Source organism: Callithrix jacchus, chromosome 8 (genome assembly GCF_049354715.1).
Source record: "Callithrix jacchus isolate 240 chromosome 8, calJac240_pri, whole genome shotgun sequence".
NCBI lineage: Eukaryota > Metazoa > Chordata > Mammalia > Primates > Cebidae > Callithrix > Callithrix jacchus.
The window spans coordinates 102455325-102483105 of record NC_133509.1 but is presented as its reverse complement, the minus strand read 5'-3'; the positions used below and the strand labels follow the sequence as shown (position 1 = coordinate 102483105).

At 50.5% G+C, this 27781-nt stretch overlaps 1 protein-coding gene across 3 annotated transcripts in view; it reads left to right on the top strand.

The window, feature by feature from the left end:
* TMEM229B (transmembrane protein 229B) overlaps positions 1 to 21769 on the top strand; it is a 64068-nt gene extending 42299 nt beyond the window's left edge. The window contains exons 2-4 of one of the 3 annotated variants that reach the window (XM_078335221.1): positions 5674 to 5845; positions 14608 to 14673; positions 18132 to 21769. In XM_078335221.1, the coding sequence (XP_078191347.1) occupies positions 14620 to 14673; positions 18132 to 18653 (576 nt within the window). In that variant the 5' untranslated portion in view covers positions 5674 to 5845; positions 14608 to 14619 and the 3' untranslated portion in view covers positions 18654 to 21769. Of the gene's footprint in view, positions 1 to 5672; positions 5846 to 14607; positions 14674 to 15728; positions 15823 to 18131 lie in introns of those variants that run through there. The other 2 variants (XM_078335222.1, XM_035260793.3) reach the window with 2 other exon arrangements.
* The last annotated feature ends 6012 nt before the right edge of the window (positions 21770 to 27781 follow it).

Sequence of the window (27781 nt, the reverse complement as noted above, 5' to 3'; positions counted from 1 at the left end):
GTTCACACATGGTATAGTGCCTGGTCTTCACTGGGTCTCAATAAATATTTGTTGATGGCTGGAATACAACACCTTGAATAAACAAACCAGTTACCACAGGACTTCTTGGACTAAATTCCCTGGTTATTTAGAAATCTCTGGGTAGCCTGGCTGTACAGGCTGTGAAAAGCAGAGTCCTGGTGTCACACCACAGGAGTCTAGGCTTGTCTTCTGAAAGCCCTGCTGGGCTTCTTTCTGCCTCCCTGGTGAGGCAACAAAGGGGCTGGGTCCCTGTCACTTCTGAAGATGCAGTGTGGTGGATTAACCTCCAGGACACCCTAAGGACATGGGCAGTAATGGGGAGAATACAGATAAAATCCTGGTCACTTTGCCAGCGAGGCTGTGAGGCTGTGAGACTGCGGGGCTGCTGCCTCTCTTTTTTGGCAGACAGAATAAGGCTTGCTGGTCTCATGTGCTGAGTATTCTAGGGCCCCTCAGCCACTGCCTGATGGGATCTGCATAGGGGATTATTGATGAAGGCGAGGTGAGGCAGTTCTTTACAGTAACACACGCCTCGCTCTGGGACAGCAGCCAGGCAGCTAATTAGAGAGCCCAGCAGCTGTCCAGCCTTTCAGGCAGTGAGCAGCAGCTACTGAGTGCCAGGGGTGGGAATGGAAAGAAAGGGGCATGGGACCAGAGACTACCGTCCAAGGTGGTGGAGTTGGGTGGTCAGGGTTTGCTCAGAGGGGGACTTTGGGAGGGGCATGTGAGATAGAGCGGGCTAGATAGGGAGGATGAAGTAAGGGAGGAGACGGACAGGATGGGTGGCCTCCAAGTGAGACAGAAGACAGTGGGGAGAGATGTCGGGCAGGTGGGGCAGTGGAGCTTCCAAGCCCAGAATGAGGGGCACAGAGGGGAAGGACAAGGCCCAGTGAGGCTGGGGCCTGTCTCCCATCTCCACCCACCTTTCCCATGCCAGGCAGGCCCCCAAGGCCTGGGCCTCTTCTTCCTCCCCGGGGAGCTGGACAGACACAGGCTTTCCCCTTGGGGGATGTGGAATACTGATTGCATCTGTAGTTGAGCTTGGCCCCTCCTTGGTGTAGGAAGTTGCCAGATCCATTTGTGCTGAGGGCTTTTCTTACTCCAGCATAAGTAAAAGTGGTTGTTCTGAGTCACATGGGAAGAACAGGGGGCTTTGAGTAACCAGGGGCTCCCAGTGGGCCTTTGGGCATCTTCTCTACTTTGTGGGGACCTGGGTCGGAGACTGTGGAGTAATAAGAAATGTATTTGATCTTTGTCCCAGGTCCCTGTCATAGAGCTCCTAAAAGCCTTGAAATTTCCTGAGTGATAGGAATGTCTTTTGTTATTCATAATAAGCCCCTCTGATAACATCTGAGTTTATGCTAATGAAGTTACTTGGGAAGTGGCAGGTGGGGGAGAGACTAGACACATCAGGATGGAGCAAGTCCCCAGAAAGACCAAATGCTTAGAGGATTAGAACATTTTGCCCCACCCTCCAACCTCCAGGAAAAGTGTGGGAGGGTGGAGATCAAGCTATGTAAAAGCTCTTGAACAAGATTTGATGAATTTCTGGGTGACTAAACATGTGGAGGTGCTGGTGCGTGCCCCCAAACACATCACCCTATCCATCTCTGCATCTGGCTGTTCATCTGCACCCTTTATAATAAGCAAGTAAAGGTAAGTGTTTCCCTGGGTTCTGTGACCCATCCAGTAAATTAATAGAATCCAAGAAGAGGGTCATGGGAACCCTCGTTTGTAGCCAGTTGGTCAGAAGTACAGGTGACAATCTACCTACTTGTGACTGGTATCTGAAGTGGGGGCAGTCTTGTGGGAGTGAGCTCTCAAAATGTAGGATCTGTTGCTATCTTGGGATAGATTCCATCAGAGTTGAAATGAACTCTAGTAGACCCAGTTGGTTTCCACTGGAGAGCTGTTTGGTGTGGGGAACCCCCTCCACGCCCACCCCATATCTGGTCACAGAAGTGTTCTACTTTGAGTGTGACAGCAGAAGGAAAAAACATTTTTTCCTTTACAGGGAGATTTGGGGAGGGATAAGGAAAAGGAGAGTGGGGGTAAAAAAACAGAGGTAGTGTTTGCCTGGGTGCTTTCTGGCTCCAATCTCAGGTTCCAGTCCAAGGAGATGATGCAGGGGTGGGGGCGAGAGATCTGGTTTTTAGGTTCCGGTCAGAGAGGCAGAGACTCAATCCTGCAAGTCCAGCTTACCTTAAATAGTCATAGGAAAGAAGAGAAAATGATGTAAAGGGAATTTCCTGCCAGTAGCCTCTTTGGGAAGTGAATCCTGCATGCACAAAAACTGATGTGGCTTTTGAGAGTGCCAGCACATTGTAGAAAGAACAGGCGTTGTTATTCTCTGACCTGAACCTGCACTTGGCCCCTTGCCCACGTAGGAGCCTGTAATGTTTCCCCTTATGCCTGGAATGCTCTGTTCCTGCCCCAGCCTTCCTTGCGTGATGTTGGACATGTCTTCTGTATTGTCCAGACCCAGGCCACCCACTCTGTCTTTCTTCACACTCTGGTTGTGCAATGGCTCCTGGAGATGGGAGAGAGGAGAGTGGGCACCCTCCTTGCTTCCTTCACCTGCAGAGACAGCCTTGCCTGTAGTAAACCAACATGTATGGTGCTTTGTGGGAGACAGCCCATCTGTGATGGTGGCTTAGAAATTAGAGAACAACACAAGACATTGCTATGTTTGATTAATAACACTGGATGTCTCAGTTGCCCAAGAATTTAAATGTAGCTGGGCCCTTCTCCACCTTGCCTGTCCATCCATCAGCAGAAATTCTATGATCTCAAGGAATTCATTGTGTGGTGGAGGAAACAGACACAGAAAAGGAATTTTAAGATGGGACGACATGTTTCAGTTGAAGGATGGTCAGAGCCTGCTGGGAACATCAATGATGGAATGACCTGGAAGCTGTGAAATGACATCGCAAAGGAGTGAGGCAGGAGCAAGTCTGGAAGAAGGAGTCAGAGTGGTGGCTGCAGAGGAGGGCAGGAGTGGTGACAGGGCTTGAAATAGGGCAATAGACTCTGCATCTTCACTCTCCCAGCAGTGTCTCAGGCATATTGACGAGAAGCTACATGGGCAAACTCAGCTGTAAGTTTGCAGAATAAGCAGCTTACTTGGAGTGGACTAAGCAGATTACACTGACTTGAAGACCCTTGTGTGCAGACATGTGCATTAAGGATGAGATTTGGGTGGGAAGCAGTTCGAAGGCACACTGTATGGGAATAGGGTGATTCTGGAGGCTGAGGACTGGGATTTGAATCAAATGTTCGGATTTGGCCAAATCTCTTAATGTCCTGAACCCTCTATGTTTTCATTTCTAAAAGAGAGGTGACCATTTCTGCCCTCCATGCCCCACAGGAGTCCTGAAAAATCAGGAGATGATGTAAGTTCTATCCATATGTTTGTTGCTATAAAGGCTCATCATTCATTCATATGCTGCAAGAATCTCTGGTTCAGGTCCTGCTGTCCACAAAGGAGCCTCATGTTCTCTGTCCCCTGGGATCTACTCTTGGGGAATAGGAAGTGTCAGTGAGGCCTGAGGACAGCTTACACATTTGGAGGAAGAGGTGCGACCCCTGCAGCACCATCATTTTGTCCTCCTTGCAACTAAGTTTTCCCTGGGAAAAAGCCTGTAGACCAGGAAGCCAGAGGTGTCTAGTGGAACGCTGCCCCCAGTAGGAACCTGTTCTTAGCGCTGGGGCTTCATCTGCCAGGGCTGCACTGCAGCAGTGGCAGTGGGCTTCCAGAGCTGGCTGCAGTAACCGGCAGGCTGTGCTGGCAGGATGTGGTCTTTGGTTTCTGTTTCTGTTTTAGTTCTGACTTGTGCCGTGGATGTGGCTGAGGGGCCAGGGTCGGGGAAGTGCCCAAAGGTGGGATTGAACTCCCCACAGGCACAGGGTCCCGGTTGTGCTGGTGGAGAGGGAGGCCCGGAGGGTTCGGACATGCCCTGCTAAAGCCCTTTCCTCAAGGTGATAGGTACGTGCCAAAGTGACCCCTGTCCGCCAACCAGCAGGCTGAGAGAAGTGGGGAAGATGGACAGGTCCAGGAGAATTGGAGGGTCCCCTTTGGAGGAGCTGGGGAGGGGGAGGCAAGTCTGAGCACAGCAGCCCACTGTGATGTTCTCAGTGCAGAGGCTCCGAGGGGAGTCCCGGGGAGGCACCCCCAGAAAGCACATGTGCACGCAGTGAGTTTCAGGTCCGTTACTCCTGCCCTTTCACTTCTCCTCGGCTGCCTGCCTGCTTCACAAGTTGTCAGCTTGAGCAAAGGCTCAAGTGGCTTCTATTCAGAGAGCCTGCGGGTCAGAGGGGAGGGAGGAAGGTGGGCGTGGGCATTAGCACAGGCCAGCACCTTTGGTCCATCCTGCCTGGTCATCCATGAGGGAGTGCCAGCTCCCACCCCCAGCCACATACTGTTCTCAGCTTCTGAGTGGCTGGGCTGTCCCGGAGGGCCATGCTGGGCCTGAGTGCTGTCCTTGGGCATACTCAGATGTTCCTCTATCCAGGGGGTTTTCAGAGAAGCTTTAGCACTTTCATATTAAAGCAAAAAATGTTGGAATCTCCATTAAATCGTCTTAGGGTTTTTTTTTTTTTTGAGACTGAGTTTCCCTCTTGTTGCCCAGGCTGGAGTGCAGTGGCGCAATCTCAGCTCACCACAACCTCTGCCTCCTTGGTTCAAGAGATTCTCCTGCCTCAGCCTCCCGAGTAGCTGGGATTACAGGCATGAGCCACCACACTGGCTAATTTTGCATTTTTAGCAGAGATGGGGTTTCTCCATGTTGGTCAGGCTGGTCTCGAACTCCTGACCTCAGGTGATCCACCTGCCTTGGCCTTCCAAAGTGCTGGGATTACAGGCATGAGCCACGGCACCAGCCAAGTCTTAGGGATATTATTAAAAATGTGTACATGGCTGGCCAGGCACAGTGGCTCACGCCTGTAATCCTAGCACTTTGAGAGGCTGAGGTGGGAGGACTGGCCAAGAGTTTGAGACCAGCCTGGTCAACATAGCAAGACTTGTCTTTATTTGATTTTTTTTTTTTTTAAGTACATTATAAAGTAAGATTTGTATTTGCTTGTAGCCAGTTACTGATGTTCACAGGAAGGGCCTTAACCATAGTAATGGTAAAATAATAAAACGAGATGAATAGATGATAAGTAGAATTGTGCATAGAAAGGTTTTGCACATATTTTGTTTTTCTGCATGTACACTTGTTCTCTGCTCTCAAAATGCTGAATCAAATGTCCTACATTGTCTGCCTTCCATGAGGTTCTGACCACCCTTGAGAACAGATGTACTCACTACAGGGTGAAGGTGAGAATGTAATTTGAAGCTGAATGAGAATGAAGCTAGATTCTAAAATTATATCCCCTCTCAGAGTCACAAGTGTGTGCACATTCAGGCAAGAAGCCCTAAGTCCTAACCCCCAACATGTGGATTGTCCAGGACCATCCCAGACTCTTGTGGCTGGATTAATCAGACCTGAGCAAACCAGATGCAGAGAGGAGGGGTCAGGTTGCAGGAGAGAGGCCCTGGTGGCCAGGGTGGGAGGAGTGTCTGGTGCTGAGCCTGGAGCCCAGGCGCTTGCAGTGTTTGCCTTGAATCTGCTGGGGGCAGTTTAAGCTAATAAACTTCTCGTTTATTCCCAGGAACACATGGAAACTGCCAGCCAACCAGCCAAGGATCAGCTGAGCACTAGGGCTGATGCTTGCCTACGTTGCTGACAATGGCACCAAGGTCCAGCCAAAAAGGTTAACCTGGGACACTCCTGGACAGTGATCCTGATGTCTGTTCTGAGCTGCGCACTCAAGGGTGTGATAAGTGAGTATGTTACAAGCACCCAGGGGATCACCAGCCTAGCGATCCTGCCTGCTTGGCATCTCATCAGCATGGGCAAGAGTCTGGATGTTCTAGTTCTGAGTCTGTTGCCCATCCTGCGGTTCTGCAGTGGGAGGGGAATGTCAAGCAATATGTGGCCATCACATGCTGGAGCTGTCTTATCACCACGTGGCCTCTAAAAAGGAGGCCAGACCAAGTGTATTAGTTCGTTTTCATGCTGCTGATAAAGTCATACCTGAGACTGGGTAATTATACAGAAAAAGAAGTTTAATGGACTCACAGTTTCACATGGATGGGGAGACGTGGAGGAATCACAATCACAGTGGAAGGCAAGGAGGAGCAAGTCACATCTTACATAAATGGCGGCAGGCAAAGAGAGAGAGCTTGTGCAGGGAAACTCCCTCCTTATAAAACCATCAGATTGGCCAGGCATGATGGCTCAGACCTGTAATCCAGCACTTTGGGAGGCCGAGGTGGGTGGATCACAAGGTCAAGAGATCGAGACCATCCTGGCCAACATGGTGAAACCCTGTCTCTACTAAAAATACAAAAATTAGCTGGGTGTGGTGGCACATGCCTATAGTCCCAGCTACTCATCAGGCTGAGGCAGGAGAATTGCTTGAACCTGTGAACCGAGATTGTGCCACTCTACTCCAGCCTGGTGACACAGTGAGACTCCATCTCAAAAATAAAAACAAGGAGGCTGAGGCAGAAGAATTGCCTGAACTCAGGAGGTGGAGGTTGCGGTGAGTCGAGATCGCGCCATTGCACTCCAGACTGGGTAACAAGAGTGAAACTCCGTCTCAAAATAAATAAATAAAAACAAAAAACAAAAGAAACCCATCAGATCTCATGAGACTTATTCACTATCACAATAATAGCATGGGAAAGACCTAGCCCCATGAGTCAGTTACCTCCCACCCTGTTCCTCCCACAACATATGGGAATTCAAGATGAGATTTGGGTGGGGACAGAGCCAAACTGTATCACCCAGATTGGCTGATGTGAGTGAAGTGAGCACCCACACCTGGGGGACAGTGTCTTGGATTTGGCCGTTGGGCTTCAGATCTGTATAGTGTGCATTACTGTGCATCACCTGGGACTGACTCTGCCCAGAAGCCATGAGCAGTGCATGTGGTGCTGGTCTAGGAGGCCTTGAGTAGGGCATCCAGGGCCCTGGGAAGTGAGGGGATTTGTGAGCCTTAGCTGCTGTAAGAGTGAGCACCAAGGCGTCCGGAGGAGCAGGTCCTCTTGCTTTTGCCGCAAGTCAGCAACAGCATCTCCTCCTCAGCAAGATAAGCTCAAGGTTGGGTGAGAGGCTCCTAGCTTCACAGCCCTGCCTGTCCTCACAGGCCTTTCTTTCCAGCCTCAGCCCCTGGATTTTCCTTGATGATGCCTTAAAAAATGACATTTGGCTGTTTTCCCAACCCCCGGAGGCCTGTCTGACCTGAAGGCTGTTATGTCTGTGCAGGGCCTGCAGCTGGTGGGATCAGAGGCCTGCAGGAAGGAAGCTCCCCAGAAGGCATGGCAGGCAGAGCTGGGTTTTTGTAATCTTGAACAAACAAGCTTTTTTAGGAGTTCCTAGGCTGGTCCATGGGAGCCCAGAGCTTCAGATTCCATGCAGGAATTTGCAGGGAATGGAAGAGGGGTAATCAGGTCTTCCTCCACTTTAGGTAGATCTTGACTCTCCTAGTTGAGAGTTTACAATTCAGAGCCAGAACTGTTTTCCACTCAGCCTAGGCTTGCAAAATCAGTTTGACTGGAGTGTTTTTCAGGAAGTGTGTTCTTGAGTTGATTTGTAGCCAGGGTGGTGTGAGCAAGGCTAGGCTGTAGGAGGTGGGGTGGGGAAGGGGGTTGTGGGTAGAGAGATGGCCATGGATGCCTCTGTGGGAATGTGGTGACTCAGATGGGAGACACCACATGACACATCTCCCCGGAGCAATCTATGCTGTCAGGCATAAGACTGTTGGACCGTTTGGTTCAGTGATTCCACTTCGGCAATTATTCATTAAGAAATCTTATTAAGAAATAGTACCAGAGAGGAAAAGGGCTGAATTCTTCTGTTACAGGCATTAAGATACTTCCTGTTGTGTCATCTGTAGTAGTAGAAATGGGAAACAATTGTTCCCTTTGGACACCTAGGTTAAGTAAATGACAGTTTTCCACTTGGTGGAATAGTTAGTACACAGCCATTATAATAATGAGCACAGAGGCTATATAACAACTTGGAAAGATAGTGATGGCAAGTGAAAATGGCAGGTTGGAGAATAAGTATATTACGGTGACTTGTAAAATACACACATAGGAAAATACTGCAAGGGAGAAATGATCATCGCTGCTAGTTTGGAATTATGAATGCTTTTTTTTTTCTTTATTAGAAATGAGGTCTCACTATGTTGCCCAGGGTGGTCTCAAACTCCTGGGCTCAAGCAGTCCTTCTGCCTCAGCCTCCCAAAATGCTGGCATTACAGGCGTGAGCCACCATACCCAGCCTATGAATGCTTTTTCTATGATGCACATATTGGCTTTTTAAAAAATAAATTTTAATTTGGATGACTATACAACATACCATTAATAGTGACTTTCTCTAAGATGTATTTGCTTTCTCTTTTTTTTTCTGTCATCAGGATGGAGTACAATCTCAGCTTACTGCAACCTCCACCTCCTGGCTTCAAGAGGTTCTCCTGCCTCAGCCTCCCAAGTTGTTCACCCAAACCCTGCTTGTGAAGCTGTCCATTGCTCTCCAAACTCTGTCCTCCAGCATTCAGTCTTGCTCACTCTCCTCCTCTTCAATCCACCCTGAATTTCTGTTCCTGGGCTGTACTATCTTCATGTCACAGGCCTCAGGACAGTTTTGTGCCTCAGGACAGGCACATGCCACCATGCCCAGCTAATTTTTGTATTTTTAGTAGAGACAGGGTTTCACCATGTTGGCCAGGCTGGTCTTGAATTCCTGACCTCGTGATCTGCCTCAGCCTCCCAAAGTATGGGGATTACAGGTGTGAGCCACCATGCCCCGCCTGGAACTTTTGCTTTCTATGTCATTCTGTGATGTTTAAATTTCAGCTGTGAGCACATGTTACTTTTATACTGAGAAAAAAATTTTAAATGCTAAAATTAAACATTTTAGATGGCTGTATTTCTCAAGAAAGGAGGGAGGAGAAGCTGAGGCAGCTAGCTGCTTATACCGGCCCTCATCAGTGTTTAAGGGCCTGAGCCTGTTTGGGCCCATTCATCCATCCATTCATTCCAGAAGTATTACTAGATATTATTGCCAGGCACCACTCTAGGCACTGATTACACAGCAGTGAACAAGACAGTGCCCCTGCCCTTATGAAGCCTGCCTTCTAGTTGAGGAGAGACAGATCATCATTAAGTAGCAACATATCAGAAAGTGAAAGTGCTATGTAGAAAATAAAATGAAATGATGTGAGTGACAAAGAGGCTATTTTGGGTTGTGGAATCAAACGTCCCTGAGATGTAACAGCTGAGCTGAGACCTGAATGGTAACAGAGGGGCAGCCACGTGCAGGTCTGGGATGCCAGCCTGCCAGCCCCCTGTGCAGGACATCCTTTGCTTCCTGAGCCCCAGGGACCTCTGTGCCAGAACTGACTCCAGATCCCAACCTCACTCATCCTGCTCTGCCTCCTGCTGGGCTTTGCTTGGTATCTGAGGCCCCCTAAAATCCTCTGTGTGGACTGTTGCTCCTGACACTCTAGCTGTTGCACCTTTGGGTAGCAGGCCCCTACTCTTGGCTGGTGTCTCCATGGCAGGGCTGGGCCATCTGAGACTCCCAGGAACACTGGGGTGGGCTAGCAGTCAGGGGGCCTCTGGGTTGTGTATGTCCTGGTGAGGCCTGAGGGTTGGTTGCTGTCATGGTCCTGTGACTGTCAGCTTTGACCTGGAGGGCCTCTGTGTGGATCCTGAGGAACAGGGTGGGAGCCTTTGGGAGCTCTGACACCCAGTTGGGAAGTTGTTAATGATCCACCTAGAAGCTCACAACCTTCTCCTTGCTTCCTGTTGTCTCTCCACATACCATCCCAGCCTTCCAGAAGCAGAAACTCAGAAAATTGTAGTGCCTCAGAGGAGCCTGTAGTCAGCCTCAGGGGAAGTGCAGTGTGCTGATTAGGTGCGAAGACTCAAGTCAGATTTGTGGGGTTTGAATCCCAGCCTTGCCTTTTATAGTTATAAGAATGTAGGCTTAGGCCGGGCGCGGTGGCTGATGCCTGTAATCCTAGCACTTTGGGAGGCTGAGGTGGGTGGATCACCTGAGGTCAGGAGTTCAAGACCAGCCTGCCATCATAGTGAAACCCCATCTTTAAAAAAAAAAAAAGAATGTAGGCTTGGCCAGAATGATGGCTTATGCCTGTAATACCAGCACTTTGGGAGGCTGAAGCAGGAGACTCACTTGAACCTGGGTGGCAGAGGTTGCAATGAGCCAAGATCATGCCACTGCACTCCAGTCGGGACAACAGAGCAAGACTCCATCAAAAAAAAAAACAAAAGAATATAGGCTCTTTCTGCCTCACTTTCCCCATCTGCAAAATGAGCTTGAGGATTTTTTGAGTTAATATGTGGAAATACTGAGAAGAGCACGTGGTTATTATTATTATTGTGGCTTGGGAGGTGGAGGGAGGACTCCATCAAGGCCTGCAGTGTCACTGATCCCTGGGGCTTTCCTGGGGGGTGCCCACAGCACGAGAGTGGAATTCTGTGGCATTTGCAAGAGCCAGTGGCTACAGGAGTTTCCCTCCACTTGCTTCCCTTGTGGCCCTGAGCAAGCCCTATTTTCCTCCCTGCTAACTTCATGACCATAGGAGATGTTCAGGGAGGTTTCTGCCCTTTCCTTATTGAAGCCACTCACCTTCAGCACAGTGGCACCCAGGGACTCCCGAAGCTGTCTGCCACTGTCTTGTCCTCAGGGTCCTCCTAGAAGGGCTGTGGGTCTTCCTAGAACATGGAACTGTAGTGACAGGGGTCCCTGGGGATAGGGAGTGAGGCTTGGGAAGTGAGTGGGGTGAAAGCGGAAGGCCTGCCCAGGTGGGTTGCCTGGGAGGGGAATCCTGATTTCCTGGCAAGATGCTTCTCTGGACAGAAATTCCCAGAGTCACTGTGTTGTGGCATCTTAGCCCCCAGAAACAAGATGGGGGTTTGTGACAAAACCAAGGGCAGTCATTCCATCTGGTTTTGCCTTCAGCCTGTCTTAGACTTTTTTTCTTTCTTTTTTTTTAAATTGTACTTTGGGCTCTGGGATATATGTGCACATCCTGCATTCTGCAGGATTGTTGCATAGGTACATACATGCCATGGTGGTTTACTGTCTCCATCCCCCTGCCACATCATGCTACCTGACTTCAAACTATACTACAAGGCTACAATAATCAAAACAGCATGGTACTGGTACCAAAACATCCTGTCTTAGACTTTTATAGCAGTCTCTTTACCCCCTCTCAACTGCTGGTGGTGTCCACTGCCACCCTATGGAACAGCTCAGCAGGCTCGGAGGGCAGCCGGTGAGATGCTCTTAGCAAGCAAGGCTCTGAAAGCCAGCTCCTCCTCTGCATTACCTGTTCCCTTGGAGGGGTAGTTCTCGGATCTCACAAGTCACCTTGAGTCCTGGCCCTTCACTGGGACTGTGTTTGCCCAGGCCCTTTCATCAGGTATGAGGACTCCTGGATTTGAGTGTTGTTTACCCAAACCCTGCTTGTGAAGGTTTCCATTGCTCTCCAAACTCTGTCCTCCAGCATTCAGTCTTGCTCACACTCTCCTCCTCTTCAATCCACCCTGGATTTCTTTCTTTCTTTTTTTTTTTTAAAGGTGGGGTTTCACCATGATGGTCAGGCTGGTTTTGAACTCCTGGCCTCAGGTGATCCACCCACCTCAGCCTCCCAAAGTGCTAGGCCACTGCGCCCGGCCAATCCACCCTGAATTTCTGTTCCTGGGCTGTCCTATCTTCATGTCACAGGCCTCAGGACAGTTTTGTTTGTCACCAAGAGAAACAGGCCAAGGTGCACTGAGCTGCTGGTTCTTCCTGCTGCAGGCTTTCCCAGGGTTCTGATCCCAGAGCTGAGCAAGGAGCTAGTGGAAAGGGCCCAGGGGTACAGGGAGTCAGGTGGGCGGAGGCTGGGGCAGGGAATAGGGGCCTGTCAGGCCCTGGATGTGGTAGGTGAGCCTGTCCTAGCTCAAAGTTAAGCACAGCTCCTGTGCTGACTAGAAATGGGTTTGGAGAGTGGGGTTCTGAAAATGCATCCGAGTCAATGCCCAGTCGCTAAAAGTATCATCTCCCCCACCACACTGGGAGCTGCCACGTCAACTGATGACACCGTTTCCTATTCCTTTCTCTTCAACCCCATCTTCTGCCCCAAGCCAGGTCTTTCATTTACCCTGTTGGTCTTACATGGACCCGCTCTGTTCTCCTAGCTCCACCATCGGACACTGACCTTGCTGTGGTGTGTAGATAGGCCCTCAGCCCGCTATCTACTACCCATGGGCTTCCTGCTGCCCAGAAACAGAATCTGGGCCTGGGGCACACTCTGTTTCTTTCTCCCCCATCTCACTTCTTTATATTTCTTTCTTTTTTTTAAGAGACAGGGTCTTGCTCATTGTCCATGCTGGAGTGCAGTGGTGCAATCGTAGTCCACTGCAGCATTGAATTCTTGAGTTCAATGAATCCTCCTGCCTTCGAATCTGGGACTACAGGCACACACATCAAACCAGGTTGCTTTTTTTTTTTTTTTTTTTCTAGAGATGGGGGGCTCACTATGTCACCCAGGCTGGTCTTGAACTCCTGGCCTCAAGCTATTCTCCCACCTTGGCCTCTGAAGATGCTGGGACTACAGGCATGAACTCCATCCACTCTTCTGTTGAGCAACTTTCTGTCTCTCACCCTAGGTTTCTCTCTCCCTTTGACAGCTATCCCTTTCATCTTGCTTCTGCTCCAAGGGTTTTGGGGTCTAATTCTCCCAAGTTACCTGCTGGGGTTGGGGAAGAGACTGGACCTTCCCATCTGTTACCAGCTGGGAAACCATTCTGGGCTGTCCCAGAGAGATCAGAGGCAAGAAGAGCAAGGTTTAAAGTCAGCCTCAAGGCTAAGGGGCTGGCCTGAGTGATGAGATCCATATGGTCATGTCAGGCTGCTGCAGGAGAGCCCCTGTAAGTGAGGTTCCCCTTCCTTCAGCCTGGGCCCTGGGGGGCTGGGAGAGCCAGGGGTGTATATGCAAGTCATGGGGCCTGAGTCAGGGCAGGAGGTTCGGCCATCTCTGCATCCCTGCACTGTGCCATCTGTCTCAGGCCCTCAGCCTGCCTCAGCCTGGAGCCTGGGTCTGTTCTCTCCTGCCTGGGGGTGGGAGGCATAAGATAAAATGAGGGGGTGACAGGCTGTGACTCTTTCAGTCTACCGTCTTTTCAAGCCTCCCCCTCAGGCTGGCCCTGAGACCCTTCCTCTTCCATTCATCCCTCAGTAGCCACAGGGAAGCTGGAGGCTCAGGTTCACTCTCTTGGGCTGTCTGTGGGAGTTTTGTTCTCCTGAGGGCCGTATGTGAGAGTATTGTTGCCACTGGATTTCTCTGCTCCCTAGCTTGGTGCTCAGGGTGGGGATGAAGACCTAACCTGCTGGACAGGAAGAGCTTTCCTAGAGACTGCCGAGAGCAGAGGCACAGCCACCCTGCATCAGGTAGGAGGCGGCATAAAAGCAGGAAGGGCTGTCTAGAAGCCTGGCTCTGTGCCAGAAATGACAGCTGCCCTTTCTGGAGCCTTGGCTGTGTTCCAAGTGTTGTATATGTACTGGCTCATTCATCCTCACAACAGCATTCTGTGGTCGTTACTTTCATTATCCTCACTTTACCTACAAGGACCCTGAGGCACAGGGTGGTCGAGTAACCTCCATTAGGTCCCACAGGTGGAAAGCATCAGCCAGGATTCCAACCCAGGCAGTTAGAATCATCTGGGGCCCCTGAGCTTAACCAGCTGGCCATATTCAGACCTGTGAGGTATGGTTTGTTGTTGGAAGACCCAGGAGGGAAGAACCTGCATTAATTTTGTGTGACTTCGGGTTTCTTCGGGTTCATTTGCTTAGCAAATTCACTGAACACCTTCTATATATGAGGTATGAACGCAGTGAATACATATTCACTTCACAAGCAATTTTAAGATGAAATTTTAGTTTTATAAAAGTTATACGTGCTTGTTAGGAAAAAAGAGTACGATGAAAAATATTCAAAAAATCATGATATCACCATCCAGAGATGATTGATTTTTTTGTGTGTATGTGCACATATGCATGGCTTTGCAGAATCGAAGTTAGGTTGAATATTCAGTTTTGAATCCTGCTTTTTTCTCTTACCACTTATTTAAAAAGCATTCCTCAGGAGGCTGCCGGTGCTGGCCTTCAGATGAATCCAGCAAAGCAGAGTGCTCACTGTCACCACAGAAAAGGGAGGGTGCAGAAGTCAACAGACAGCTCTGGAGTCAGGGTGCTTAGGAAAGTCCTCACACAGGAGGAGCTGGGTCTTAAAGGAGGATTATGGGTTCACCAGTCCTGAGAGGGGCCCAGGTAGCAAAAATAGCAAGGTGGAGATCTGGAGGACAGGATCGGAGGCAGGGACAAGTTGTCAAGGGCTTTGCCAGCTGTCCCTGGGGGTTTGAGCTTTATTTACCCTGTAGATGTAGAAGATCCATTCATAGGATTTAAGTGGCAAGAAACATTGGATTTGTACTTTAGAAAGGCTGCGTTTTTTCCTACACAGTCTCGTCCTGTGATGAGTGAATTACAAGGAAGAAGGCAAAGCTGGGAGACCTTTGGAGTCATCCAGGTGAGACATGATGAGTGCCTGAACCAGAGCAGTGGTAGCAATGAGAAGATGAATGATGAGGAGAGGATAGATCCCAAAGATATTTAAGAGGTAGAAAGGGTGGGTGTTAGTGGCTGACTTGGTGGCTTTCCCTTAGCCAGTGGGATGTCGGTGGGCATGCCTTAAACAGGGTCTTGAGTCACACTTGTGTAGCTGGGCTTGCTCACCTTTGTGCCTCTGCCCTTGCCATGAGAAGAATATGCCCAGGCAACTCCTTTGGGCCCCTGAGGAGGATGAGAGACAGGTGGAGTGGAGCTACATTGCCCCAGCCGTCTGCCAACCACAGACACATGAGCTGTAATAGTAGATGGTATTTGTTTTAGGCCAGGGTTTTGGGATGATTTGTTATGTGGCAACTGCTAACTAAGAAATGCCTTTATTCTTGTCTTGAATGCTTTCTGTGTGCTAGGCTTTGTGCCAGGCACTGAGAATACTGTGCTGAACCAGGCAGGCAAGACCCTCACTCTCAGGAACTCATGTTAGGGTGGGGATGTCGCAGAGGAAGCCAGAGTGACTTTGAGGCCTCTGGTTCTAACTGGGTGCATGGTGGTACCATTAATTGGGGTGGGGGTCTTAGGAGGGAAACAGGTTTTGGGGAAAAGATAATGGGTTTGATTTTATTTATTTTTTAGAGACAGGGTCTCACTGCATTGCCTAGGCTGGTCTCAAACTTAAGAGTTCTGGGCTTGAGTGATCCTCCTGCCTCTGTCTCCCAAAGTTCTAGGATTAAGGCATGAGCTACTACACCTGCCCATGAATTTGTGGGACATTAGTGGGAGCTGCCTAGGGAAGAGCAGTAGCTGTATGTGCAGCACACAGGAAAGAGGTCTAGCTGGGGACTGAAATTCTCAACATAATATAATGGAAGATAACCTGTACCAAAGGGAGTGAGACAGAGTAACTGCTGTAGAAATTCAGAGGAGGAAGAGAGGACTTGGGACCTGGGAGGATGAAAGAGATTTTGTTCTGAAGGTAATCTGTAAGCTGTTTTATACTCACGGAATTGAGAGGAGAAAGGCACACCCCACAGAATGAACAGGACCTGCAAAGGCATGGAGATGAAAGACAGAAGAGCTGGATTGTGAGGAAAAGGCTGAAGAGTCAATTGGGGTGAGCTCATGAAGAATCTTGAATGGCAGGCAAAGGATGCTGTTGTGTTTCATTAGGAAATAGGGAGCTATCGAGCATTTTTGAGCAGGGGAGTGGCATTCAGTACATATGTCTAAGAGATGGGCAGTCATGTGCAGTGGGGTAAGTTTTGAAGTAGAAATCAAGAGATATTGGTTCTAGCCTAAGTCATTTACTGGTCCTGGGATATGGGGCAAATGATGTTTGCTCTCTGAGCTCCAACTGTCTCACTCCAAAAAAATGGGAATAAAGTTATCTGACATTCATGTGAATCTTAATTATGTAAGAAACATGACAAAATATGAATGAAGTGCTTGGAAGACCAGACTGCAATGCACAAGGATGGGTAGGTATTAATGTGACTGGGACTGCTTCAGCTGAAATGTGAGGCTGGGATTCCCAGACAGGTGTCCATACTGCAGTTTCATGTCCTTAACCTCAGTCTCTTCTCCCACCTTGGAGAGGGGATGGACAGAGATGTGAAGCCTCTGGCAGCTGGCAGAGCTGGGATTTATGTTCTCAAGCCCTACCTTCCCGTTCTTGATGCAGTCCTACGCCACCCTTTACATGACAGGACATGTCATTTAGAGAGGGCCTGCCCAGGAGAGGCCTGTGTCAAGGCCACAAAGCACCAGCCTGTGCAACAGTCACTGTCCTCAAGGAGTTCACAGGCTAGTTGGATCATGAGGGCATGTTCCTTAAAAAGCCATTGGGGTGGCACCTGATAATGGGCCAGATGAGTCGTGCAGACAGTTGCTGGTGGAGGGTGAGGAGAAAGTAGAGAGAAGCAGCATGGGAGCTGGGCCTTGAAGACTGGTGGGGTTTCAAAGAGGGGAAGGGAAGGGAGTCAGAAGGACAGGGGAGGACTCTTTCCTGTGTCAATCCATTGGTTTCCCCTCAACACTGAAACCAAACAAAACCCCATTTAATGGAGCAAAGACAAATGTGACCGCAATGAGAGAACCACCTCACACCCATTAGGATGGCCATTATAAAAACAAAACAGAAAATAACTAGTGTTTGGCGCGGATGTGGAGAAATTGGAAGCCTCGTGCATTGCTGATGGAGAATGTAAAATGGTTGTGGCCGCTGTGGAAAACAGCGCAGCGGTTCCTCAGAAAGTTAACTATAGAATTACCATAGGATCCAGCATTTCCACTTCTGGGTATGTGCTTGAAAGAGTTGAAAGCAGGGATTCAAACAGACCTTTATACACCCGTGTTCACAGCGGCCTTATTCACAGTAGCCCAAAGGTAGAAGCAAGCCAGGTGTTCATCAATGGATGAAAGGATAAACAAAATATGGTGATATATACAATGGAGTATGATTCAGCCTTTAAAAGGAAGGAAATGCTGACATGTGCTGCAACAGGGATGAAACTTAACGACGTCATGCTAAGTGAAAGCTAAGCTGGTTATGCTAAGCCAGTTACAAAAGGACAGAGTTTATATGATTCCACTTATATGAGGCATCCAGAGTAGTCAAATTCACAGAGACAGAAAGTAAAACGGTGGTTGCCAGGGGCTAGGGGTTTGAGGAATGGGAGTTTGTATTTAATGGATACAAAGTTTCGGTTTGAGACAATGACAATTCTGGAGATGGTTGCTGGTGATAGCTGCACAACAGTGCCAATGTGCTTACTGCCAATGAGCTGTAACTAAAAAAGGGTTTAAAAAATGGCATGCACACACACAAGGACAAATGTGATGGGTCACTTATGTCTCAGAACTAGGAGTGACGTGGAACTGTTTGAGAAGTGGGGGAAGAAATGGGGTCCCCAGTGGATGGGCCTGCTGAGAAATCAGCAAGTAGCCTGGAAATGGGGAGGATTGGTGGACCAGGACAGCAGACTCTTCATCTGACCACAGATAATCCAAAAAAGCTGTAGGGAGTATAGATACCTCCCTCTAAGTAGCATTTGGGTGGAGTTGGAGAGGCAGTCAGCGGGGTGGGTAGGTTGTTCTGGTCTTTTTTTTTTTTTTGAGAGGGAGTCTTGCTCTCTTGCCCAGGCTGGAGTGCAATGGCTCCACCTCAGTTCACTGCAACTTCTGCCTCGTGGGTTCAAGTGATTCTCCTGCCTCAGCCTCCCAAGTAGCTGGGATTACAAGCGTGCATCACCACATCTGGCTAATTTTTGTATTTTCAGTAGAGACGGGGTTTCACCACGTTGACCAGGCTGGTCTCAAACTCCTGACCTCAAGTAATCCCGCCTCAGCTTCCCAAAGTGCTGGGATTACAGGCGTGAGCCACCGCATTGGTCCCTCACCTGTCTCTCTTGTGCCCACCCGCAGCCAGCCCCAGTCGGCGCCATGGCGTCTGCCGAGCCCCTGACGGCGCTGTCCCGCTGGTATCTGTACGCCATCCACGGCTACTTCTGCGAGGTGATGTTCACGGCGGCCTGGGAGTTCGTGGTGAACTTGAACTGGAAGTTCCCAGGGGTCACGAGCGTGTGGGCCCTTTTCATTTACGGCACCTCCATACTCATCGTGGAGCGCATGTACCTGCGGCTGCGCGGCCGCTGCCCGCTGCTCCTGCGCTGCCTCATCTACACGCTCTGGACCTACCTGTGGGAGTTCACCACCGGCTTCATCCTGCGCCAGTTCAACGCCTGCCCCTGGGACTACTCCCAGTTCGACTTTGACTTCATGGGCCTCATCACCCTGGAGTACGCCGTGCCCTGGTTCTGCGGGGCCCTCATCATGGAGCAGTTCATCATCCGCAACACCCTCCGCCTCCGCTTTGACAAGGACGCCGAGCCCGGGGAGCCCAGTGGCGCCCTAGCTCTGGCCAATGGCCACGTCAAGACTGACTGAGTAGGGAGCGGGTGGGGGGCCTGGGGTTCTCTCATGGAACTCATGGACCAAGAGACCAAGCTGGCGAGGTTGCCCCATCCATGCCGCACAAGCCCTGCCTCGGCCAGGCCTCACCCGTGTAGGGCACACACAGCCCCCTAACCTCCGCAGGGGGAGGTGGTCAGGTGTTGGGGGATGGGGTGTGGAGGTCGCAGAGGGACATTTGGAAGGGTCCACGGATCCTAGCCCAGCTCAGAGGCTGGTGCTGGGAGGCCTGTGGCTGAGCAGTGATGGATTATGTAGTTGACTTTGGAAGCAGCAGGCCCTGTCCTGGCTAAGGGACGATGAGAATGGGGCTGCAGGTGGGAGGCAAGGCCTGACCTCCTTCCCTCCCATCTGGATTTAGTTGGGCTTTGGCTGGTTCCATTAGGCAATATTCAGGTGCTTGCTTGCAACCAATACCTCCCCAGGGGCCTGCTGAGCTGCAGCCGAGGAGAGACTGGGCAGCCAGGAGGCTGTGTGGCCGCAATGCTGGTCTGCAAGGGCTGGGAGACCCTTCCTTGGCTCCTCTCCCCTCCCCCAGGGCCCTGCGCTGCTCCCTTGGCCTTCTGGGGCCCCTGTGGTGCTGGATTCCCACCAACCTTGGGCTTTTGGAGGTTTCAATCCCCGTGTGTTGGGTGGCGTTTCCCCCTTTTCTCGCTTGTTTTCAAGGCCTTTACCGCTAGCGGCTCTTTATCCATGTTGGTCACCACACCTGCCCCATCCCAGCTCCCTAGACAGCACAGGAGCTGGAGATGGAGCCCTGAGACACCCCCAACTCCCACCCCTTGCAGCTTTCCCTCCACTGTCCCCGCTGGCCTGATGCCTGGGGAGTTCCTGAGTTGCGCCTCCCTGCCCCTGGTCTAGTAGGCTGGGGTAGTGCTCCCTTCTCATAGTGGTCCAGCTGAGAATTAACGATGCCCTCCAATGGACAAGCAGGCTGGGATAGGCCCTGTGGATCCACAATGGGGACCTAGAGGCAATCAGTTTGGTGGGGAAAAGGTAGAGTTCTAGGTCATCTATGCCCTGGCTGGTTTATGTTCAAGCCAGAACTGAGCAGTCGAGCTCTCTATGGGATAGAGGAGCCAGGTATTCTAGCATTGGAGACTGATGGAGAATGAGAAGAAGAAAGAGAGGAGGACCTTGTGGCTGTAGAAGGCTCTTGGAGCCTCCTTTATGGCAGGGTATCAGTTCTAGTTCTGCCATAGCCCCAGCCCTGTAGCAAAACCTCAGGGCTGCCCCTCTCCCCAAACTCCTCCCAACAAGGCTGATCCTTTGAGCTTACTCCTTCAATAGTATTAACCCTGCCACACTCATGGGCATTGGCACCTTGGCTTCCCTGCCCCACTTTGCCCAATGACAGGTCCATTGCTGGCAGTGGACAGGTGACATACTGCAGCCTACTTGGCTCTGACCTTCACTCCCCAAGGGGAGGGGTCCATTAGAAAGTGGCCCATCCCATGGTACATGGTCTCTTCTTCACCACACTAGGACTCTTAGGTAGCAATTAGCCTTTCCCTTTTTATGGATCATTACAAAGTGATGGTAACACTTGTGGAGAGAATGTCCTCTTCCCTGCTGGCTGTCCTGCCCAGACTGTGCAGATAGCATGACCCACGTTGCAGGGTGTGGTGGGGTGGGCCACAGTTGTGTCCTAGGTCTGGAGAAAAGCGTGCAGACTCTGCCTTTGGCAGGATTTTCTGCAGTTAGCCCTGTCCAGAGCAGAATGAAGGGTATTTCCTAGCCTATTTCCTGGGCAGGCTCCTCAAATCCAGGGATTAACTACTTTCTTCAGGGGCCAGCCCTCCTTTTGATTGTATTTTGGCCCCAGTTCCAAGGCTTTAGGGTTACAGAGAATCAGGCTTCTGGTGAAAGTAGATTGTTTTCCATCCATAGGTGGAGAGATTCCAGGAGGAGAATGTTGTCTGGCTTCCCTGTTCTCTCTGGGCAATTGTCTCCTTGGTTCTCTCCCCAACTCCATGTTGTCTCAGTCTCCCAGCACCCCTTCAGGCCTTCCATGTGGGCTCCTAGACCCCACTACCCATCTTTACACCCCCATTCCACAACTGAGTCCAGTGACCAGCTATTCTCAGCCAGAGCAAGCCCTTGAATGGTCTACCGGGTCTTGCTGCTCCAGATGTTGCCTTGTGGGCATTCCCTGGCACATTTACTCTCTGGGTCCTATAAACTCCCAAGTGCAGGAGGTCTTGAGGTACACCTGTGTGCCTGGCAACATCCAGCATTGTGTTTCTGCTCCATCTAGGTGTCCCATTGCTCCAACTACCCTTCATAGGGCATCAAACCTCCAGCAAAGGAAGGCAACAACCCATGACCTGACCACAGGATCTATGGGTTCAGATCTCACCAGGGATAGCCCAGACTTCAACTCTTGCTTTTCTGGGTGTCAGGGCTCCAATCCCTTAGTGCCCAGGGACTCAAAGTTTGGAATAATCCCAGCCCTGCCAAGCATTAAGGGTGCTGGTGGGGAGTACTTGCCTGCTGTTCGTGAACCTCTGGTGTCCTGGGCCTCTCTCCACTGGACATGGCAGCGTCTCTGAGTTACAGATTGCAATGTGCTGCCCTGCATGGTTGAACTGCTTCTGATGTCTGCGAGGCATCCTGTCCCATGTGCCCTGTCCCCTCTTCAATGCCAGTGAGTTACAATGGCCTATGCTTATTCACAGCAATAATATCTAGGGAGCGCCCATGAGGCCCTTTTGTCCTGGTCCCTCACTCTGCATGGGTCTCTTGGGGAGGCAGCTGCTGAGTGGGTCAGTTCATGAGAACCTGCATTTATGAAGCCCTGGACTGTGCAGGCATTACCCTGGGATGCAGACAGGTGAGAGGCCCAGCCCTTAGAGAAGCCATGGCAGGGAGCATGCCTTCTACCCTGGGGCCAACCAGACCTGGAGGAGCTGCAGGCCCCAGCTCTGCTAAAGGGCCTTTAAAGTGGGTGGGACCATCTCCCAGCTGGGCAGCTCTTGAGAAGGACATAAGACGGTTTGTGTGCCCATTGCCTGCTCTGTGTCTCCATTGGTCCCTCTGTCTCTTCCTTTTCACATTTGTGCACATAAAATATACTGGTGTTTGTGTTCCGAGACTGGCTCTGGCCCATCTGTTTTTCATCTTTTGGAACCACTTTTCAGGGGCTGCTGGGCGCGAGGCCTTTGCACCCTGGCATCGTGCCCTCCTGAACCAAGAGGGCTGCTGGGTGGGTCCACCTCGTGGAGGGGGCAGGTGACACTCCCTGCCAATCCTTCTTACTGTCCCTGCTCTGACACTGTCTGGTAACCTGAAATCACCCACTGAGCCCAATTCTCAGGTGGCATAATGTGATCCAGGCCTTACTTTGGTCCCATGCCCCCAGGCAGAGGGCAATCCCAGGCAGTATACAGGTTGGCTGCACTTGCCCATGAGACGAGCTCCTCCTGGAAACATCAGCCATGACCTGGGACATCTCATGGGGCAGGAGGGACCCCCAAAGACATAGAAGGCCGGAGCCCTTAACTTTGTATTACATTGCAAGTCATGTTTTGAAGAAATAGCTCTGCACTCCTATCTGGCAGCCCTGCTTTTTCTGAGAAGTGCATTTGGAGGGAGTAATCTCTCTCCCTTTATGTGCCTCTGCTCCATTGAGCTTCCCTGCCTCCCACCACCACCAAGCCACTGCCCACTTTCCTACTTCCAGGAAGAGGATGGAGGATTCCTAAGTTGCTCAGTCAGGCCAGGCATGGTGGCTCACACCTGTAATCCCAGCACTTTGAGAGGCTGAGGTAGGAGGATTACTTGAGCCCAGGAGTTTGAGGCCAGCCTGGGCAACATAAAGAGATCACCATGTCTCCAAAAGAAAAAAAAATTAGCCAGGCATGGTGATACACGCCTATAATTCCAGATACTAGGGAGCCTGAATAAGGAGGATCACATGAGCCCAGGAGTTGGAGGTTGCAGTGAGCCATGATTGCACCACTGTACTCTGGGTGACAGAGTGAGACCGTGTCTTGAAGTCGCTCAGTCATTTCAGCAAACACAAATGGCCTGGGCCCCCTGTCGCAGCTGGGTTATAGAACACCCACTGCTTTTCTGGATGGAGTAGGTGGTGAGCTTTCTAAATCATTGGGAAGGCCCTCTGCCTCCCTCATTCACTTGAAGGTTTTCATTTCTTTGAAAGCTTTTTCCCTTTTGAAAATGAGCTAGCATAAATCTCCAGCAGTCATTTACATGTTAGCATAAACAAATGTATAAGATAGTTCCATTAGAACAAGATTTTATAGAAAGAGGCAAGCAAAGTGAAACAGGGTCTCCTTTATGGAGCTTCAGAGAAGAAGCGAGAGGCAAGTCCCTTGCTTGCGAGAAGACTGAGAGAGGCTGAGACTCCCCCCACCTCCAGGCTTTTTTTAGACGGAATCTTGCTTTGTCACCCAGGCTGGAGTTCAGTGGTGCAGTCTCAGCTCGCTGCAATCTCCATCTCCCAGGTTCAAGTGATTCTCCTCAGCCTCCCCAGTAGCTGGGATGATAGTTGCATGGCACCACTCTTGGCTAATTTTTGTATCTTTAGTAGAGAGGAGGTTTTGCTATGTTGGTCAGGCTGGTCTCGAACCCCTGACCTCAGGTGATCCACCTGCCTCAGCCTCCCAAAGTGCCATCTACTTCTCCACTCTACTCAGTGGGTGCCTGCCTTCCCTGCACTTCCTCACCTTCTCCGCCCCTCCCTCACCCAATCCAAAGGGCACTAACAACACTTGTTGAGAGAAATGCCCCAGGAGAGCTAACACTAAGCGCTTTGGCCACATCTTCTGAAGTCTGCCTGGAGGTTGTGAAAGCCTAATGTTTACTGACAGTGAGTACATGACCGTAGCCTTCCCTGGTCTTCCTGGGTGCCTATCTGAGAAGGGTGCAATGTTTACCCTGCCCTGGTACAACTAAGGGAGGGAAACAGAGGAAAAGGGAGTGACTGATTCCTTACACAGCAGATTAGAGCAGACAGGTTTTAAAAATTAAAACACTGGCCAGGCATGGTGGCTCACGCCTATATCTCAGCACTCTGGGAGGCCGAGGCAGGTGGATCACCTGAGGTTAGGAGTTTGAGACCAGCCTGGCCAACATAGTGAAACCCCATCTCTACTGAAAATCCAAAAATTAGTTGGGTTTGGTAGCACGTGCCTGTAATCCTAGCTAATCGGGAGGCTGAGGCAGGAAAATAGCTTGAACTCAGAAGGCGGAGGTTGCAGTGAGCCGAGATCACACCATTGTACTCCAGCCTGGGCAACATGTTGGCCAAGCTGGTCTCGAACTCCTGACCTCAGGTGATCCACCCATCTCGGCCTCCCAAAGTGCTGGGATTACAGGTGTGAGCCACTGCACCCAGCCCGGGCCAGAATCTTATTGTCCAGAAATGCAGACATTTACTGTACCCTTCAAGGTGCCTAGCTGGATACAGTGCCGAACGAAGCAAGCACGTAGTGGGTGCTTTAAGAAACTCTTGATGAGTGGCGTTTTAGTGAACCACCCTCGAGGCCAGGCTGAGTGTTCCAGAACACCAGTCGCTTTCGAACTTGAAGCTAGGAATCCGGAATCTATTTAGACGACAACCATCCCCACCATTTCTGTGCCCACCACCATAGAGCACTCACTGTCCTCCTCCCTCTTTCCAAACCATTAATCCCTGCAGAGTCCTGCCAACATTTCCCTCTTAGAGTCTTCTGGCCTTGGCCAAAGACCCAGCTGATCTGTCTGTTGTTTCATTCTGGTTACATACTTTCTTGGTTTGGGCAAAGGTGGCCTTTTAGTGCCAAACAGTACAGAGAAGGAGATCCACAGATGATATAGTCTGGCTGTTTGCCTCTGTCACAATTACAGCTTCTAAACAGAAAGGAAGTTATCTGGTTTAGAAGGGTCCACCGAATGGCAAAGGGTCCTGGAAGCTTCTTAGTGAGAGTATGGGGTCGTATTAGTGTCCTAGGACTGCTGAAACAAATTACCACAAAATGACTAGCTGGAAACAATGGAACTGTATTCTCTCACACTTCTGGAATGCAGAAGTCAGATTAAAGCATCAGCAGGCTGCATCTCTTCTGAGGCTTTAGGGGAGGATCCTGCCTTGCCTCTTCCAGTCTCTGGTGGCTGCCAACAATCCTTGGCTTCCTAGGCATCATACCCATTTCTGCCATTGTGGTCACATGGCCTCCTTCTTCTCTGTCTCTTAAAAGGACACTTACCATTGCAGGTAGGGCCCATGCAGGTAATCCAGGATGATCTCATCTTAAGATCCTTAATTACATCTGCAAAGACCCCTTTTCAAAATAAGGTAACACTCATAGGTTCAGGGGGTTTGGACATGCCTACATCTTTTGGGTGGGCCATCATTCAACCCAGTATAGGGGTCAAGGAGCAGGTTTCTGCTGAAACCCTTGCATTTTTGTACCCACTTAGGAATTCCATGAGGAGAGCTGGAAGCACAGTGTGTGGTCATCTGGGAGGGAGCGTAAGGATTTAGGTTAAGGATGTAGTTCTGCATCCCAAGATAGACCTTTAGCTGCTGCGAAGTTTCTGTTTAGATGCAGATCTGACTGTTTCACTCCCTACTTCAGACTTTAATGATTTCCCATTACCCTGAGGATCAAGCTCGACACCTTAGCGAGGCTTACAAACCCTTTGTGGTTTGGCCTCACTTCTCGCCTCTGCCCCAGCCCTGTGCCAACTAGGGAGACTGACTTGTAGTTCTCCCTGTGGCTCCCACTTATGGCCTCTGGGCCTTCAGCCCCTGTTTCCTCTCCCTGGAACACTCTTTCTCCTCTTAGCCCAACTGGAGACTGATGAGCTCACTTAAAGCAGGCAACATTAGTTTCTGTTTCTGTGGAGCTCCCACTCACCCTGCTCTCAGTTTACAAACCCAGCCCTGGTGCCTGGAAGTCCTGTGTGCCAGTCACCAGCAGAGTGGCTACGTTCTTCCAGTGTGGTCAACGCAGCTGACTTTGGGCATCCATTCACCTGCTGAGCACCAGGGCCTGCCTGTGCCAGGTCTGCAGGACAAGTGGGAGCAAGACAGACTCCTGTGCCCTTGCTGTGGGGTGACTTCATTGGAATTCCAGGGTGCTGAGAACTCCGACAGCTCTCTGTTAGGGAAAGAGGGATTAACCCAGATCGAGGAGGGGAGATCAGGAAATATTTCTGTGTCTGATTTAGCCAGGGTGGGGTGAAGCGGGAGGTGAGGTGAAGAGCGGGCACTCCAGGTTGAAAGCACAGCATGTGTGAAGGCCGAGAACACACAGAGAGCAGGCGAATTTGCGGGTGTGCAGCAGTTCCCAGCAGTGAACAGTGGAGTCCACAGAAGCTAGGCCCACCAGCCCAGAAATCTCTCATAAACCAAGGCAGGGAAGCACAGATAATAAGCAACTAGACAAGAAAATAACAGATCGTGACACATGAAAACAGGGTGGTGTGCAAATGAATAGGGAGCTCCTCTAGACTGAGTAGCCCCAAAAGGTCTGCAGGAAGCCTAGATTGTGATGAGAGTCCCCCTCTGAAGGTGCGGGGAGAATGCTTTGTGCAGATGAAACAGCTGGTGCAAAAGCCAAAGACAGAAATGAGCTGGAAGAGTTTGAGGTACAGATAAAAGGCTGGTGTGGCTGGAGCATGGTGAGGGAGATGGTGAGGAGGAGTATAGGATGCGGGTGACAGAAGCAGGCAGGGGTCAGAGACTGTAGGGCGCTGGAGGGTGGGCCCAGGGGGACAGAGGGTGATGGATGAGTGCTTTTAAGGGAGACCTGTGGGGCGTCACCCAGCCGCTTCCAGGGAATTCCTCCTGAGGAGTGCGGAACAGGCCAGGAGACGCTGCAAGAAGAGCCTGGGTCCCAGGTACCTCCATCCTGTTCTCTCAGAGGCCATGGATTGGGATCAGCAGGACTGGAAATATGGATTTGTACCTGCTACATAAGCACTCCTACCCTGGGATAGATTGCACCAGGCCGTGTGGTGCAGGACTGCTCTCTCTCTCTCTCTCTCTCTCTCACACACACACACACACACACACACACACACACACCCTGCACCACTTCATGTACCCTAACTTCTGTGAGCTGGGCCTGTCGAGGCCCTCCTGATGCTAGGGAGCTCAAGTCCCCAGCGCCCCCGCAGACCCTTGGAGTCTCAAGGTTGTTGGCAGTATTGGACATTCCCAGAGTAGGGCAAGGGTGGGGAAGAGGTAGCAGAGGTAGTGACTCGGCCAGACTTTAGTTCTAATCCTGTCTCTACCTCTCACTGTCATATAGACTTTGAACAAGAGACTGAGTCTCTCTGATACTTAATTTGGTGTGTTTAGCTCAGATGTAGTTAGTTGAGTTGAGTACACTGGGAACACATTCTAGCCTCCCCCTAGGCTGAGTGCAAAAGTAACTATGCTGATGGTCTAGAGCAGCCAGTGGGGCATTAGATCCCAGCTCAGAACAACAAATATCTTAAAATGGAATATTAGGCGTCCATGTTATTAAGTTTTGTGGGCATTGCTTTTGGTTTTAATATATTTTTTAAAGTTTTTAAATTAAAAATAGAGATGAGGTCTCACTATATTGCCCAGGCTGATCTCGAACTCCTGAGCTCAAGTGATATTCCCACCTCGGCCTCCAAAAGTGCTGAGATTACAGGTGTGAGCCACCACATCCAGCCGGGCATTGCCTCTGGAGGGTTTTTCACAGCCAACCCAAGATCACCATCCTGTTGGTCCTAGGATGACCAGCTGACTTGGTTTGCTTGGGGCTGAGGGGTTTCCCAGGACATGGAACTTTCAGTGGCAAAACCAGGCAAATCAGGATGAACTAGTAATGCTGGCTAGTGGAAGCTTACAACAGCCTTACTAATTGCAATACAGTTATTTCCTGCTTTGTAGAATGACCCCTCTCCCATTGGCTATGGTATTGGTGGGTCCTTTTCTCCCCAGGCTAAGGATGGACTTCTTTTTTTTTTTTTTTTTTTTTGAGACAGAGTTTCGCTGTTGTTACCCAGGTTGGAGTGCAATGGCACAATCTCGGCTCATTGCAACCTCCGCCTCCTGGGTTCAAGCAATTCCCCTGCCTCAGCCTCCTGAGTAGCTGGGACTACAGGCTGTGCCACCATGC